Source organism: Vicugna pacos, chromosome 7 (assembly GCF_048564905.1).
Source record: "Vicugna pacos chromosome 7, VicPac4, whole genome shotgun sequence".
Lineage (NCBI taxonomy): Eukaryota > Metazoa > Chordata > Mammalia > Artiodactyla > Camelidae > Vicugna > Vicugna pacos.
Window position 1 is genome coordinate 33,383,841 of NC_132993.1, and position 16,837 is coordinate 33,400,677.

The window sequence follows — 16,837 nt, forward strand, 5'->3', positions numbered from 1 at the left end:
TAAGCTGTTATCTTCTCCGTGCCTTTGGTTTCTATCAAAGAAGGTCATTCACTTAGGTGAGGTAGGGGAGGTACCGGTCTTTCAAGCTTTTGAGTTCTCTGACTTTTGGATTCTATATTGAGAAATATATATTTCCCCCTTTTCACTAAAGAAATATTAATGTACATGTGAAGCCACAATTTCCTGAACACGCTATTTTTTTTTTCTTAAGGAAAAATCTGTGTTGGAGGAAATAGATGTGATAGTGGCCAGCCTGCTGGACATCCTGCTGAGAACCATACTGGAGATCACCAGTCCACCACAGCCGTCTGGCTCCACAATGCGGCTCCAGTTCCAGGATGTCACTGTAAGATCGTAAAGCCAATGCACACGAAACTGCATCGTTGTGCTTGTTAAAGCTTCTGTCACTTTGAGGGTGGGTTGCTGAAGGATCTGGGGAATCTGGCCTGGGGAGACTGATCTCTGTTCATTTCACATGTACATGAGTTTAACCTTCATTTTACCAAGGAATGAGAATAAGATGCACGTTTGTTAAAAAATCTCAGATTAAGATATTTTTAATTACAGAAATGCCAGTGTGTCCAATTTATTTTCACTTTGCCCAGTTTAAGTTAGCCTATGACTATATCCTCAGTCCTCTTGATAACTTTTCATTCTCTTTTCATCCATTGAATTGCTTGAGGAAGTAAGAATAGTGAAACAGAGCAATAGCAACTGGGGTCCTGAGTTCTAATTCTGAATTTTTCACAGTGACCAGTAAGGATCTTAATTTTGCCATCATTTTTACAAAGAGTGCACTGCAGAACCCCTGTCTTAAGAATGTTTGCTTAGCCTTTGATGAAAATAATTTTTGTTTTTACTTAAAAAATGAAAAGTCCACTCTGGCTCTTCTGCCAAGGTTGAATATTTAAGGATGGCCATCTTCTTTTTTTTTTTTTAACATTTTTTATTGATTCATAATCATTTTACAGTGTTGTGTCAAATTCCAGTGTTCAGCACAATTTTTCAGTCATTCATGGACATATACACACTCATTGTCACATTTTTTTCTCTGTGATTTATCATAACATTTTGTGTATATTTCCCTGTGCTATACAGTGTAATCTTGTTTATCTATTCTACAATTTTGAAACCCCAGTCTATCCCTTCCCACCCTCTACCCCGCCCCCCACCCCGGTAACCACAAGTCTGTATTCTCTGTCCATGAGTCTATTTCTGTCCTATATTTATGCTTTGTTTTTGTTTGTTTGTTTGTTTTTGTTTTTTAGATTCCACATATGAGCGATCTCATATGGTATTTTTTTTTCTCTTTCTGGCTTACTTCACTTAGAATGACATTCTCTAGGAGCATCCATGTTGCTGCAAATGGCATTATGTTGTCGGTTTTTATGGCTGAGTAGTATTCCATTGTATAAATATACCACCTCTTCTTTATCCAGTCACCTGTTGATGGACATTTAGGTTGTTTCCATGTTTTGGCTATTGTAAATAGTGCTGCTATGAACATTGGGGTGCAGGTGTCATCCTGAAGTAGATTTCCTTCTGGGTACAAGCCCAGGAGTGGGATTCCTGGGTCATATGGTAAGTCTATTCCTAGTCTTTTGAGGAATCTCCACACTGTTTTCCATAGTGGCTGCACCAAACTGCATTCCCACCAGCAGTGTAGGAGGGTTCCCCTTTCTCCACAGCCTCTCCAGCATTTGTCATTTTTGGATTTTTGAATGACGGCCATTCTGACTGGTGTGAGGTGATACCTCATTGTAGTTTTGATTTGCATTTCTCTGATAATTAGTGATATTGAACATTTTTTCATGTGTTTTTTGATCATTTGTATGTCTTCCTTGGAGAATTGCTTGTTTAGGTTTTCTGCCCATTTTTGGATTGGGTTGTTTATTTTTTTCTTATTGAGTCGTATGAGCTGCTTATATATTTTGGAGATCAAGCCTTTGTCGGTTTCACTTGCAAAAATTTTCTCCCATTCCGTAGGTTTTCTTCTTGTTTTATTTCTGGTTTCCTTTGCTGTGCAGAAGCTTGTAAGTTTCATTACGTCCCATTTGTTTATTCTTGCTTTTATTTCTTCTAAGAGAAAATTTTTGAAATGTATGTCAGGTAATGTTTTGCCTATCTTTTCCTCTAGGAGGTTTATTGTATCTTGTCTTATGTTTAAGTCTTTAATCCATTTTGAGTTGATTTTTGTATATGGTGTAAGGGTGTGTTCTAGCTTCATTGTTTTACATGCTGCTGTCCAGTTTTCCCAACACCATTTGCTGAAGAGACTGTCTTTATTCCATTGTATATTCTTGCCTCCTTTGTCGAAGATGAGTTGACCAAAAGTTTGTGGGTTCATTTCTGGGCTCTCTATTCTGTTCCATTGGTCTATATGTCTGTTTTGGTACCAATACCATGCTGTCTTGATGACTGTAGCTCTATAGTATCGTCTGAAGTCTGGGAGAGTTATTCCTCCAGCCTCTTTCTTTCTCTTCAGTAATGCTTTAGCAATTCTAGGTCTTTGATGGTTCCATATAAATTTTATTATGATTTGTTCTAGTTCTGTGAAATATGTCCTGGGTAATTGGATAGGGATTGCATTAAATCTGTAGATTGCCTTGGGCAGTGTGACCATTTTAACAATATTGATTCTTCCAATCCAAGAGCATGGAATATCTTTCCATTTTTTAAAGTCTTCTTTAATTTCCTTCATCAATGGTTTATAGTTTTCTGTGTATAATTCTTTCGCCTCCTTGGTTAGATTTATTCCCAGATATTTTATTACTTTGGGTGCTATTTTAAAGGGGATTGTTTCTTTACTTTCTTTTTCTGTTGATTTATCGTTAGTGTAAAGAAAGGCAACTGATTTTTGAACATTAATTTTGTAACCTGCTACCTTGCTGAATTCTTCAATCAGCTCTAGTAGCTTTTGTGTGGACCTTTTAGGGTTTTCTATATATAGTAACATGTCGTCAGCATATAATGACACTTTTACCTCTTCTTTTCCAATTTGGATCCCTTTTATTTCTTTCTCTTGCCTGATTGCTGTGGATAGGACTTCCAGGACTATATTGAATAGGAGTGGTGATAGTGGGCATCCTTGTCTTGTCCCACATTTTAGTGGGAAGCTTTTGAGTTTTTCACCGTTGAGAACTATGCTGGCTATAGGTTTGTCATATATAGCTTTTATTATGTTGAGATATGTTCCCTCTATACCCACTTTGGCGAGAGTTTTTATCATAAATGGGTGTTGAATTTTATCAAATGCTTTTTCTGCATCGATTGAGATGATCATGTGGTTTTTGTCCTTTCTCTTGTTGATGTGATGTATTACATTGATTGATTTGCGTATGTTGAACCAGCCTTGTGTCCCTGGGATGAACCCCACTTGGTCATGATGTATAATCTTTTTTATGTGTTGTTGGATTCTATTTGCTAGAATTTTGGTGAGGATTTTGGCGTCTATGTTCATCAGTGTTATTGGCCTATAATTCTCTTTTTTTGTAGTGTCTTTGCCTGGTTTTGGTATCAGGGTGATGGTGGCTTCATAGAATGAGTTTGGGAGTATTCCCTCCTTTTCAATCGTCTGGAAGAGTTTGAGAAGGACTGGTATGTGTTCTTCTTTGTATGTTTGGTAGAATTCCCCGGTGAAGCCGTCCGGTCCTGGACTTTTATTTGTAGGGAGGTTTTTAATTGCTATTTCTATTTCCTTTCTAGTGATCGGATTGTTCAAGTGTTCAGTTTCTTCTTGATTCAGTTTTGGTGGACAGTATGTTTCCAGAAACTTGTCCATCTCCTCTAGGTTGTCCAGTTTGGTTCCATATAGTTTTTCATAATATTCTCGTGTGATATTCTGTATTTCTATTTTGTTTGTTGTAATTTCTCCATTTTCCTTTCTTATTTTGCTAATTTGTGCTCTCTCTTTTTTCTTCTTTGTGAGTTTGGCCAGAGGTTTGTCGATTTTATTTACTTTTTCAAAAAACCAGCTTTTGGTTTGGTTGATTTTTTCTATGGTCTTGTTAATCTCTATTGTATTTAATTCCTCTCTGATCTTTATTATTTCCTTCCTTCTGCTGCTTTTTGGGGCTTTTTGTTCTTCTTTTTAAGGATGGCCATCTTCTATTGAATTTTATTTTCTCTGCTTTCGGAGCTGAGATTTACCTGATTCCTCCTGCCAAACTCTGGATGTGGAAATAAAATTAAACTCTTTCTTTTTAACAAACTAAGGTTAAAGATAGTATGAAAAAACTTCCTAATATGTGTAAGAGCTGTACTGTGTCATTTAAAGAAAAGAAGAACACCCAATTAATTTCTCATGGTCTGATGGAATTTCATGTGTAAAATGCTACCTACCTCATTGGCTTGGCTTTGTATATTTAGTAACTACTAGGTCCATAGTAAATGCTCAAAATGTTGTTTTTTTCTTAATACCACTTGAGCTCATTATGGGTTTGAAAGTTTGGGGGTTTGGTTTTGAATTTTTTTGTTCTGTCTTCTCATGTTTTTCCGAACTTTTTATTTTGGGCTAATTGTAGAGTCACTTGGAGTTGTGAAAAAGAATACTGATATCCCATGTGCCTTTTACACAGTGCTACCCATGGTAACATCTTACAGAACTATACAGTACAGTATCACAACTAGGATACTGACATTAATACAGTCAAGATACAGAATGTTTTCATCACCCCCAAAATCCCCCATTGTGCCCTTTCATAACCAAACTTACTTCCCTCCCATCTCTACTTCCTCCTTACCCTGGCAGCCACAAAATCTGTTCTCCATTTCTGTAATTGTGTTGTTTCAAGAATGTTTTGCAAGTGGAATCACACAGTACATAACCTTTTGTGTTTTGGGGTTGACTTTTTTTTTTTTTTTAATTCAGCATAATCCTCTGGAGATTCACCCAGGTCATTGTGTGTATATGTAATTTGTTCCTTTTTCTTGCTCAGTAGTTTTCATGGTGTGAATGTACCACAGTGTGTTTAACCATCCCCATTGAAGGCTGCCTCAACTGTTTCCGGATTTTGGCTATTACTAACAAGGCTACTATAAACATTTGTGTGCATATTTTTATCTAAGCATAAGTCTTTAATTCTCTTAAGACAAATTCCAAGAGTATGGTTGCTGGATTTATGGTAGTTGTATATTTAGTTTTGTAAGAAACAGCCTAGTCATTTTCCATAGTGGCTGTATCGGTTTACATTCTTATACACACAGTGTATGATGAATGATCCCGTTTCTCAACACACCCTCGTCAGCATTTGGTGGTGTCAGTTTTGGCGGTGGGGAGGGGATGAGGATGTTTTGATAGGTAGGTCGTGGTATCTTATTGTGGTTTTGATTTGCATTTCCCTAATTGCTAGTGATGCTGAATGTGTTTTCACATACTTACTTGCCATCTGTGTATCCCCTTCAGTAGAATATGTCTTTTTCCCATTTTCTAATTGGGTTGCTTTTTAACTCTTGAGTTTTGAGAGTTCGATATAGATTCTAGACATTTGTCCTTTATCAAATATGTGGTTTACAAGTATTTTCTCCCAGTCTGTAGCTTGTTTTTTCATCCTTTTTACAGAGCCTCCTTTCATAGAGCGAAAGTTTTTAATTTTGATGGAGTCCAGTTCACCAGTTTTCCCTTTTATGGATCATGCTTTTGATGTCAAGTTTCAGAACTTTTTGTCTTGCCTTATATCCTGAAGGTTCTCTCCTAGTTTTTTTTTTTCCCTTGAAGTATTACAGTTTATATATTACACTTAAGTCCATGAATCTTTCTGAGTTAATTTTTGTATTAGCTGTGTCAGATAATTTTAACATCTCTGTCATCTCAGTGTTGACATCCGTTGTCTTTTTTTTTTCAATTTGAGATCTCTTGGTTTTTGGTATGATGAGTGATTTTCAATTGAAATCTGGACATTTTTGTATTATAAGACTCTGGATCTTACTTAAATCTTCTGTTTGAGCTAGCTTTATGTGCTACCACTTGCCAGGGGGATGGGTAGAATGCCAGCTCATTACAGACGGCGGGAGGTAGAAGTCCAGGCATTGTCTTCACTGACAGTGGCCAGTGGTCATGAAGGTACCTGCTCACTATTTGGCTTTCTCTGACACCACTCTGGAGAGAGATACTGGGCTGCCACATCACAGCCTTGTGAGCCTGGAAGTCTGGGCTCCCCATTTGGCTTCTGCAGGTGTGGGAAAGGCCAAAATTTTTTGCGGTGTTCTGCTGGAGTAGAGCAGTGATTGCTAAAAGTTTTGTCTTGTTAAACCACCCCTTTCCTGGTCCTTTGGCCCAAGGGAGCAGGCTCTTGGGAAATATTTTAGTTGCCATTTTTGGTGTTTCAAGATGGCCAGCTCCTTCGGTTCCGGGGTGGGATGTATGAGGCAAAAAGAAAACCCAGAGAACTCAACAGCGTGTTCTTCCTGGGATTCAAGGTCCCTAGGCCGTCTGCTTTCTTCTTTCCACCTTACAAAGTCATCTTGTTTGTTTTGTATATAAAATGAAAGGGTTTTAGTGGTACTTGGCAGGAGAAATAGGGAAAAGTGTATCTACTACATCTTCTCAAAAGCAGAAGAAAGTCTCCTTCATTTTGGTTTTGATGGTAACATTTTAACTGCTTCCTGGCAATGTAACTCAAACACAGTTCTAAACTTATAATGACCTAGCAAACAAAATCATAGCAGATTCTCCATGTGGTCAAAGACTGCCTGAGGTCAAAAGCTAAAACACAAACTACTTTTTTTTTTTTAATTGAATTATAGTCAGTTACAATGTGTCAATTTCTGGTGTACAGCACGTTGTCCCAGTCATGCATATACATACATATATTTGTTTTCATATTCTTTTCCATTATAGGTTATTATAAGATATTGAATATAGCTCCCTATGCTATACAAAAGAAATTTGTTTTTTTAATCTATTTTTATATATAGTAGCTAACATTTGCAAATCTCAAAACCCCAAACTTATCCCTTCCCACCCCTTTTTCCCTGGTAACCATAAGATTGTTTACTATGTCTGCAAGTCTGTTTCTGTTTTGTAGATGGTTCATTAGTGTCCTCTTTTTTTCTTTTTTGATTCCACATATGAGTGATACCATATGGTATTTTTCTTTCTCTTTCTGGCTTACTTCACTTAGAATGATGATCTCTAGATCCATCTATGTTGCTGCAAATGGCATTATTTTATTCTTTTTATGGCTGAGTAGTATTCCACTATATAAATATACTACAATTTCTTTATTCAGTCATCTGTTGATAGACATTTAGGTTGCTTCCATGTCTTGGCTATTGTATATAGTGCTGCTATGAACATTAGGGTGCATGTGTCTTTTTGAATTAAGGTTCCCTCTGGATATATGCCCAGCTGTGGGATTGCTCAATCATATGTTAAGTCTATTTTTAGTGTTTTGAGGAATCTCCATACTGTTTTCTATAATGGGTGCACCAGACTACATTCCCACCAACAGTGCAGGAGGGTTCCCTTTTCTCCTTACCCTCTCCAGCATTTATTGTTCATGGACTTTTGAATGATGGCCATTCTGACTAGTGTAAGGTGATACCTCATTGTAGTTTAGATTTTCATTTCTCTCATAATTAGTGATATGGAGCATTGTGTCATGTGCCTATTGACCATTTGTATGTCTTCATTGGAGAATTGCTTGTTTAGGTCTTTTGCCTATTTTTGGATTGGGTTGTTTTTGTTTTTGCTGTTGTTGTTGTTATAAAGTTGTATGAGCTGTTTATATATTCTGGAAATTAAACCTTTGTCAGTCTCATCATTTGCAAGTATTTTCTCCTTTTCTGTAGGTTGTCATTTTGTTTTACTTGTGGTTTCCTTTGCTGTGCAAAAGCTTATAACTTTAATTAAGTCCCATTTGTTAATTTTTGCTTTTATTTCTATTGCCTGGGTAGACTACCCTAGGAGAACATTGCTAAGATTATGTCAGAGAATGTTCCGCCTATGTTTTCTTCTAGTAGATTTATCGTATCCTGTCTTATATTTGTCTTTAAGCCATTTTGAGTTTATTTTTGTATGGTGTGAGGGAGTGTTCTAACTTCACTGGTTTACATGCTGCTGTGAAGTCAGTGAAAGAAACGTAAATCAAACCGCTTTGTATCCATCGGCTGCCAGATTTCTCTGGGACATGCATGGCCCACAGTCCTTCACAGTGTAGTAATCAGTGCAAATTAAGAGAATTGAGAAGGCAGTGGGTCAAGTTTGTGGATGGACTGGAGTTAGGGCAGGTGGGGTGATGATCTAGTGTGCTAAATTTTAGGAAAATCACATAAAAGAACCTTTCCCCAGGCTATGTTGTGCCCCTTACTGTGTGAAAAACCAAACTCTCTCAAGGTATGTGGGATGAAGTTTGCAAGTAAACACTCATGTAAATCATTTGACACCTTAGATTTTATGCTTTCATGTATTTTTTGAGAATCCTCAGGCAGACCTGGTTTGAAAGTTCCCTGCCATTTAACTATGCCTGATCTTGAACAAATAACCTGTATCTCTAAGCTTCTGTTTCTTTGTCTTTAAAATAAAGGAAATAATTGTACTTACTCAAAGTCAGCGTGAGGATTTCATCAAATCTGTAAAGTATTTAAACAGTATCAGTACGTTTTAGCCATTAGGAATTGTGGTAGCAACCATGATCCATAACATTATTATTATCACAGAAGCAATACTTGCACTGTTGTTGTTACAACTGATTTTTTGGTGAGAAATATGCTCTGCTTATTGACAGGGTCAGCTCTCTGGGCACTGAAGACCTAATTTCTTCATCATTGTCTGTCAGAACAGGCTTGCCCTCTGAACAGGGAGGCTTTGTGTGGCTCAGTGCTCCTACCCTGAGCACTTGTCAGTCTTTATAGAAAAAGTGCTTCCAATAAGCGAAAGCTGTGGGTAAAGCCTTTCCCACAGTGTGTGGTGAAGTGTTTCAGCTCTCTAAGGACCACGGCTGTCACCCTGCCTCCCAGTAACACCAACAGGATGACCTGTTTCCGCTGTGTCATAATTTCAAATAACAGTAACCTTGTAATATCTGAAAGGATTGTGCTTTTGGTTCTTCTACTAACTGTTCTTTAGACTTTAAAATGCTCTCTCTGGCTGGAAAAACATAGCACCACTGTAATTGATTCCTTTCAAAAATCTAATTGTACGGGGAAGCAGATTTTATAAAGAGGCATGTATGGTCGTTCATTCACACTGCAACTAATTGGACTCCAGAGTTCCTTACAATTAATAAATGCTTCTTTTTTTGCACATAATTCTGTTCAGCACCGTTTATAGCGCAGGTGACTCAATTCAGCATGAGCCATGTCTACGACATACTCTGCATTTATCTAAATTTTGTGTGCACTATGGGCTTATGGTTCAGGGAGAGAAAAAAGGGCAGGAGAATTCCGTAAGAAATTTCTGGGGGAAATTGTGCATATGTATATAATAGAAGGTTTCCTGAGGACTACTGTAGACATTATATTCAATCTAGTCGTAAAATGGAAACAAGCCACTACCACATAGAGTACTTTCTAAAGGCAATTTGTACAGAAAAAAATTCCCACACTAAAATGCAGTAAATCTTGGCCAACAATGTCTTTTTCAATCATTTATATTATTTTATTACTATGTTAATTCAAATCAGTCAATATTTGTTGGGTGTCTGTTATATATTGGTCATTATGCTAGACACTTATAACAAAATATGTGCTGGCTTATCAATGTTTTAAATTCAACAACAGTTTTTTATTTATTCTTTTGAACAAATAGTGTGTCCAGGATTTTCATGTAGACACTTAAAATCTCTTAAAAAAAATAAAATTACTTTATGGATGAAAAATATGTCAATAAAATATTGGACATCCAGGCCTCTTGACAGGGTTAAATGTGTTTGGAGTTCCTAAATGATTAAATGAATAAATAAAGTGACATTGTAGAGTAGATATTGGAATTGACAACATGACATAAATGTGCCAAGATGAGACATCAGGATGGCAAGTTGTTTGCAATGGGCCTAAACCAGATGTGACAGATATAAATAGTTCATCTGGATTCAAAGAGGTATTCTCCCAGGTACAGGGACTATGAAGACTTAATGGAAGTCTATTCATTTTTGAGCAATTTTTTATTTTTATTAAAACTATTAAAAATAATACATCACTTAAGATATTTCACTATTCACAGGATGTATGTTGAAATGAATATTCTAGGAATGTTAATCTAGTAGCTAGATTGAAGATAGTGTAGATAGGATGTAGAAAAAATAAGAGATGAAAAGTTGAATTTATTTCTAACTTGATTTGCACTTTTATGTCGAGACATGAGAGAGGCTAAACATATAGACGTGTTGGTCGTCAACAGACAGATTCCTATAGACCTATTTGTGTTTGAAATGTAATCGCCAAGCTCAGGTATATTCCCTCTATAAAATAAGTCATTCTGAGGAGTAGGAAGAAGAGCCAGAGATGCCTGGGTTTATGCATCAGCTTCACCATTTTCTAACTGTGGAACCTGGGATAAATATGTTATTAACTTTAACAGATCTCACTGTAAAGTCAAGCCCCTCATGGCCTTCTGTGCTGCCTCATCCCCAGGCCATCACTGAGCTGCTTTCTATTACTATAGATAAGTTTGCATTTTCTAGAATTTTATATGAATGAAACTAGACAGCACAGGGTTATTGTTGTTGGGTTTTTTGGTGGGGTGTGGGGGGGGCATTCTGATGTCTTTCTTTAATATATGGATATGCTATAATTTGTTTATTCATTCACCTGTTGGTAGACCTTTGGATCATTCCTGGTTTGGGCTATTCTGTTCTATTTATCTATTTTCTGTTTTGACACCAGTAAACACAGTATCCTGATTAGCATAGCTTTATAGTAAGTCTCGAAGTCAGGTAGTATAAGACCTTAACTTAGTACTTCTTTTTCGAAGCTGTTTTTGCTATTCAAGGTCCTTTCCATTTCCATATGAATTTTAAAATCAGCTTGTCACTTTCTACCCCCCAAAATGCCTGCTATGATATGGAGTGGGATTGCATTGAATTTATATGTCAGTTTGGGGAGAATTAACTTCTTAGCAATATTGAATCTCTCATAGAATCTATGTTCTATGAGAACATAGTATGTCTGTTTATTTAAGTCATCTTTAATGTTCTCATCAAGGTTTTGTAGTTTTCAGCAGATCTTACTTATATTTTGTCATATATATCACTGTGTATTCCATATTTTAATTTATAATTTATAAATTTTATTATTTTATATTTCAGTTTCTAATTGTTGATTTTCATTATGCAGAAAGTTGATTTTTGTGCATTGAACTTACATGATTAAACATTGATGAGCTCACTGTAGACTCTGTAGCTTTTTCTGTGTACACAAATACGTTGTCAGTGAGTAAAGATAACTTTTTTTATTCCTTTCCAATCTATAGTCCTTTAATTCTTGTCCTTGCTTTATTGCACTTACTAGAACCTTCAATATAATATTCAGAAGAAGTAGGGAACTGTTTAAGCTTTGAGATGTCTGAAAAGGCCTTATTTTGGCTTTGTTTTTGAAAGATAATTTGATTGGGTAACATATTCTTGGTTGTTAGCTGTTTTCTTTCACTCCTCTAAAGATGTTCCTCCACTGTTTTCCAGCTTAGATTGTTTCCAGGGAGAAATCTCTCATCCTTATCTTTGTTCCCCTGCATATAATGTGTCTTTTTTTTTTTCTCTAGCTGGTATTAAGATTTTCTCTTTATCAGTGGCTATCAGCAATTTTATTATGTTGTACCTTAGCATAATTTTTTCATGCTTATTTTGCTTAGGGTTTGTTGAAATTCTGTGATACATAGGTGTATGGTTTTCAAAGAATCTGACATATTTCCCCTTATTTCTTCAATTACTTTTTCTGACCCCTCTTGTTTGAGGTCTGCAATTGCAATATATTTTGCTACTTAAAGTTGTTCTCCAGTTCACTGTACTTTCTTCTTTTTTCCTTTTCTTTTAGTTCTTTTTCTTTGTGTTTTATTTTAGAGAATATCTATTATACTGTATTCTTCTGTATTATCTGTTGACTGGAAAAAAAAAAAAAAGCACAACCTAGAAGTTGAGCATTTTGTTTTATTTAGCAAACTTACTGAGGACTGTAGCCAGGATGGCAGCCTCTCAGACAGCTCTGAGGGATTGTTCCAAAGAGGTAAGGGAGGAGCCAGGATATTTAGGAGTTTCACTGGGAAAAAAAAAAAAAAAACAGTCCAACATCAAAAGATTAATGCTGATCACCAAAACCAGACATCTCAAGTGAATGATTTTAGTGCATTTCTGTGTATGGGAAAATGCAAGACTCTGGGCTCATTGAAATTATTCCTTTGATATCCATCTTAACTATCTAGAGCTGAGATCCTATTTTTCTCCATCCTGAATTCTTGTTGTACACTGTCAGGGGTGGCTGTAGTGGCTGATGGCTTTACGGCTGTAACATCCTTTGTTTACTGAAATGGCAGGTGACATTCTTTGTCCACAGTCTAATCTGCCCAATGAATTTTCATCTCATACATGATAGTCTTCATCTCTAGAAGTTCAATTTGGGTCGTTTCATTACCTTTCAGGTCTCTAATTAACATGTTCAGTCTTTCTTCAAGCTTCCTGAATATATAGGCTACAGTGATAATAGCTATTTTAATGTCCTTGACTGCTAATTCTATTATCTGTGTCATTTCTCATCTGTTTCGATTGATTGATAATTTTTTTCTCCTCATTTGTATAATTTTTTTTCCTCCTCCTTTGTAAGCCTGGTAATTTTTTATTAAATGCCAGACATCGTGAATCTTACCTTGTTGGGACCTGGATTTTGTTGTTGTTATTCCTAAAAATATCTTTGACCTTTGCTGTGGAGTGAGCTTAAATTTCTCAGGAACTGTTTGATTGTTTCAGGTCTTACTTCTGAACTTTCTCAGGTAGGATCAGAAAAGCATTTATTCCAAGAGTAATTTTTTCCCACAACTGAGGAAAGATCCTTTTTAGTACTGTAACTGGTGCCCTATTTTTTTTTAAATGGTGGTACTGGGGATTGAACCCAGGACCTCATGCATGCTAAGCATGCACCCTACCACTGAGCTATATAGCACACCACCCCCCTCAACTCCGATGCCCAACTAATAGTGAGGATTTTTCAGTCTGGCTGGTGATAAAAGGTACTATTCACAGTCTGTGTGAGTACCAGTTTCTTTCAGTCCTTTTGGATAGGTTTTTCCTAGCCTTGGGTTGTTTTCTCATACACATGCACTAAAATATTTGTAATTGTGCCCTGAAATATCCTCTTCCTTGTGTTAAGTATCAAGGGTCCATTTGTTCATTAACAAAGTAATATATTGAGCTTAAAGGATATTTCTACAACCTACATTGATTAGTTTGTTAAATATTTGCTCCAAAAATTGTGTAGGGATAATTATTTATCATACTTGTATGTGGCAAATGACTATCTACATGCCAGAAGCCAGCTTGCATCTCTGTTTACCCTGACATGGCCATAGAGCAGCATACTCAGGACTTTCTGGGCAGCTGGTGGGTATATGTTTGCCCTGACTCAGCTGCCTCTCTTGGGAAATCCCACTTCTCGGGGCTTTTGGTCTCTAATTTTACATGGAGCCTATAGTCTCTTTCGAGAAACCAATTCCTAATTAAACTGCATTTCTATAAATTTGCACTCAGTTACCACTGATTGCTTCTCCTGTTGTGACTGTAGTGTTTTACATGTAATTAAAATTGTTTAAAGGTAATCTAAAAGTAGATAAAGTCTTTGCTGAGCAAAAAATTTTGCATTGAAAACACATATTTTAAGTTAGAAGTCCGTTGGGAAATGCAAGTGATAACAGTTCCAAAGGTCTTCACATCTGTGGGTATTGGATATATTTTTCTTCTTCATTATTAATCTATAAGATTTTGACTCTGTAGGAGTCAGTCACATAGCACCCAAGCACAGAAGTATCAAGGTTAACTTAAACTGTTCTCAAAAGGAGACTGACACCATTATACCACGTATGGCTTTCTCTACACCCAGCAAGTCAGCCGATAAGCACTCTGATGGGTTGGAGAAGGTCATGTAAATTAAAAAATGGAGCAGGAGGGGAAGGTATAGCTCAGTGGTAGAGAGTGCTTAGCATGCATGAGGTCCTGAGTTCAATCCCCAGTACCTCTGTTAAAATAAATAAACAAATAAACCTAATTACCTCCCTTCACCCCAACCCCTAAAAAAATGAGCATGAGCTTACAAGGAAGAGCTTTGGAGTAGAGAAAGACCTAGGGATAACCCCTGCTCTGCCAGTTTCTAGCTGTGTATTTTGGGCAAGTCTTTTAACCCACCAAACCTCCATTTTATCTTCTTTAAATTAGTGTTATACCCCCTACCTTGTAGTGTTGGTAGGAGGCTCGATGATAGAATAAATGAAGGCATAGTAAAAGTTAATAAGTGAATGGCGGCCTCATTACCTTTTCCTTTAAGTGTGTGGAGTTACTTCCCTAGTGAAAAGCTTCCACCCAAGTGGAAAAAAAAAGCACTCTAAATTTAAAGACATATTTATACCAAGTAATTAGTAATCATCACAAGGAGAAATTTTGACTCTAATATTATGGTTAATTTAGATTAAGACAACATCGAAGGGTAAATTTGAATCATAGCGGGTCTTTTTAAGTGTTCTATTTGAGGGCAGTTGAAAGTAAGTTAATGATGCTCTTTTATGTCCTTACTAAAAAAAATATGCTTGCTTTTTTTTTTTAATTAGGGGGAGTTTGTTGCTTGTCTCCTGTCTCTATTACGGCAAATGACAGATAGACATTATCAACAGCTTCTCGATAGTTTCAATACAAAAGAAGAGCTAAGGGTAAGTGACACTTTTTAAAATTTTATTTAATGTATCTTTTTAGTTTCTCTTGTTCTTATTCATCATTGTTCAGATGGTTCTCTGACAAGGGCTTTATCTTTTCCCATCAAACCCTGAACTGTTTTTTTCTCAGCTTTATCCATAGATTTGCTCATCTCTGTTGACTTTTCAAAATTTCTGTACTCAAGCCAAACAGTTAAACTTATTTTGGACAAGGCTATAGGATTTGAAACACTTGCCATCAAAGTCCTGTAAGCTAGAAATGGAATAACGGCACTGAAACAAAAGCAAGCAGACTAAGTCTAGTTAAGTGGGCTTAGAAATATTGCCCTAATAGACGAGAAGAGAGAATATATAATTATATTAGCTGATTCCGTCCCTCTTTAAAACCACACTGAGAAGTCCTGGCTACAACGTTCTGACTAGGGAGGCAGAGTTGTATTGATAGTCTCTGTTGGCTATGGTCTAATCAACATGCTGTGCTAGTCTGACAGTCTGACATTAAATAGAAAATATTGATGCCAGGTTTGTAAAAATCCAATCTTTGCTGAGATTTAGGGAACTTTAATGCTTCCTTCATGGTATTCACTAAAAGCTTAGCAGTGGATTGTCCTCGGTTACAGGAATGACCTGTCATCTGTCTTGGTTTACTTTTATTCCTCTTCCATCTCTTCAGTTCTCCAGACAACTTCACATGTAAACCATCAAAATGGAAGGGTTACTGAAGTGCTGAGGGGTGGAGAATTATAGGACAATGGGTATAGTCACACTGTGATGTTTGCATGATTAAAAGCCTCCTGGTGCCTTAGAGGGAGATTTGCAGATTTTTTTTAATATAATATCTTCACTTTTAATATAATATCTTCACTTTTAATATAATATCTTCACTTTTCACTGTTACATGATCTCAGAAGAATCTTTCAGTTACCTTGAATCACTTGACAAGCTTAGCCATATGAGATAAAGAATAGGTTTGGGCAGACGTAATCTATGTAACAGTTGATTAACATTTACCCAAACCTGAAAATATCATGTTTTTCATGCTTACATTCAATCTTGAGTTTAGAATTAAAAATGGGTAAAAGGCCTTAGAACTTACCCACTCCATATACAGAAATCTGTATGGTTAAAAAGGAAAATAATTGTGTAGTTCTTTACTTTTATCAGAAGTTGAATATTTAACATAGTTGAGGAACGATTTCGTTATATTTAAGAAGTCTGTGACTTCATATTTCAAAATTTCATGTGGGAAAAGATTACATATTTTCACAGGGTCGGGGAATCCAAAAAATAGCAGAAAAGCATAAACTGAAAAAACATGATTTATTGGATCTAGGTTTTGAGCTTTATGCTCAAAATATTCACGTTAATGATAATAAAGCAAATGAAAGTAATGAATAAAGTGTTTTTTGTGACCTTTCCTCATTTCAGTCACTCATACCTTTTCCAAGGATGCATATTTCCCTCCTCAGAATAACTGGGGCTTCAGGCCAGGAAAATTACTTAACAATATTAATTCCGTGATCTGTCCTTCAGGAAATATAGATTGAGCAGTTCAGGTATACCAAGTGCTACCAGTGTTTTTTACAAACCAGGAAGAAAAAGGCCAGCTCCTGTAGGGGGAGGAATCAGACAGGTAATGGGCAATAAGACAGGCAGGTGAGAGGGGGTAGTACACATAGTAAGCACACGGTGCTTTGGGGCACCTAGGAATTGCTTCCAAACCAGACTCAAGGCAGGAGGAAAACTCCTCAAGGGAGGTCTCAGCTGAGGGCTGATTTAGGAGTTTGCTGGCTATCTTTGAGACATTCAGATTTCTCAACTAAAATGTCACCTGAGTATTCTAACTGACATACCATATCTGCCATTCCACCTTTATGACAGTTACTAAAATCTGGAATAGATTCTATTTGTTTACATGTTTATGTGTGTCCCCAACTCCTAGCTCCTAGGTTATAAGCTTCTTGGTATCTGAAACCGTGGCTGGTTCACTGC

General features: G+C 36.5%; 1 protein-coding gene across 1 annotated transcript in view; it reads left to right on the forward strand.

Annotated features, from left to right (window-relative positions):
* DOCK4 (dedicator of cytokinesis 4) overlaps positions 1-16,837 on the forward strand; it is a 410,882-nt gene that overhangs the window by 306,231 nt on the left and 87,814 nt on the right. Inside the window, exons 25-26 of the mRNA XM_072964656.1 lie at positions 212-346; positions 14,744-14,842. Of these exons, the coding sequence (XP_072820757.1) occupies positions 212-346; positions 14,744-14,842 (234 nt within the window). The remainder of the gene's footprint in view (positions 1-211; positions 347-14,743; positions 14,843-16,837) is intronic.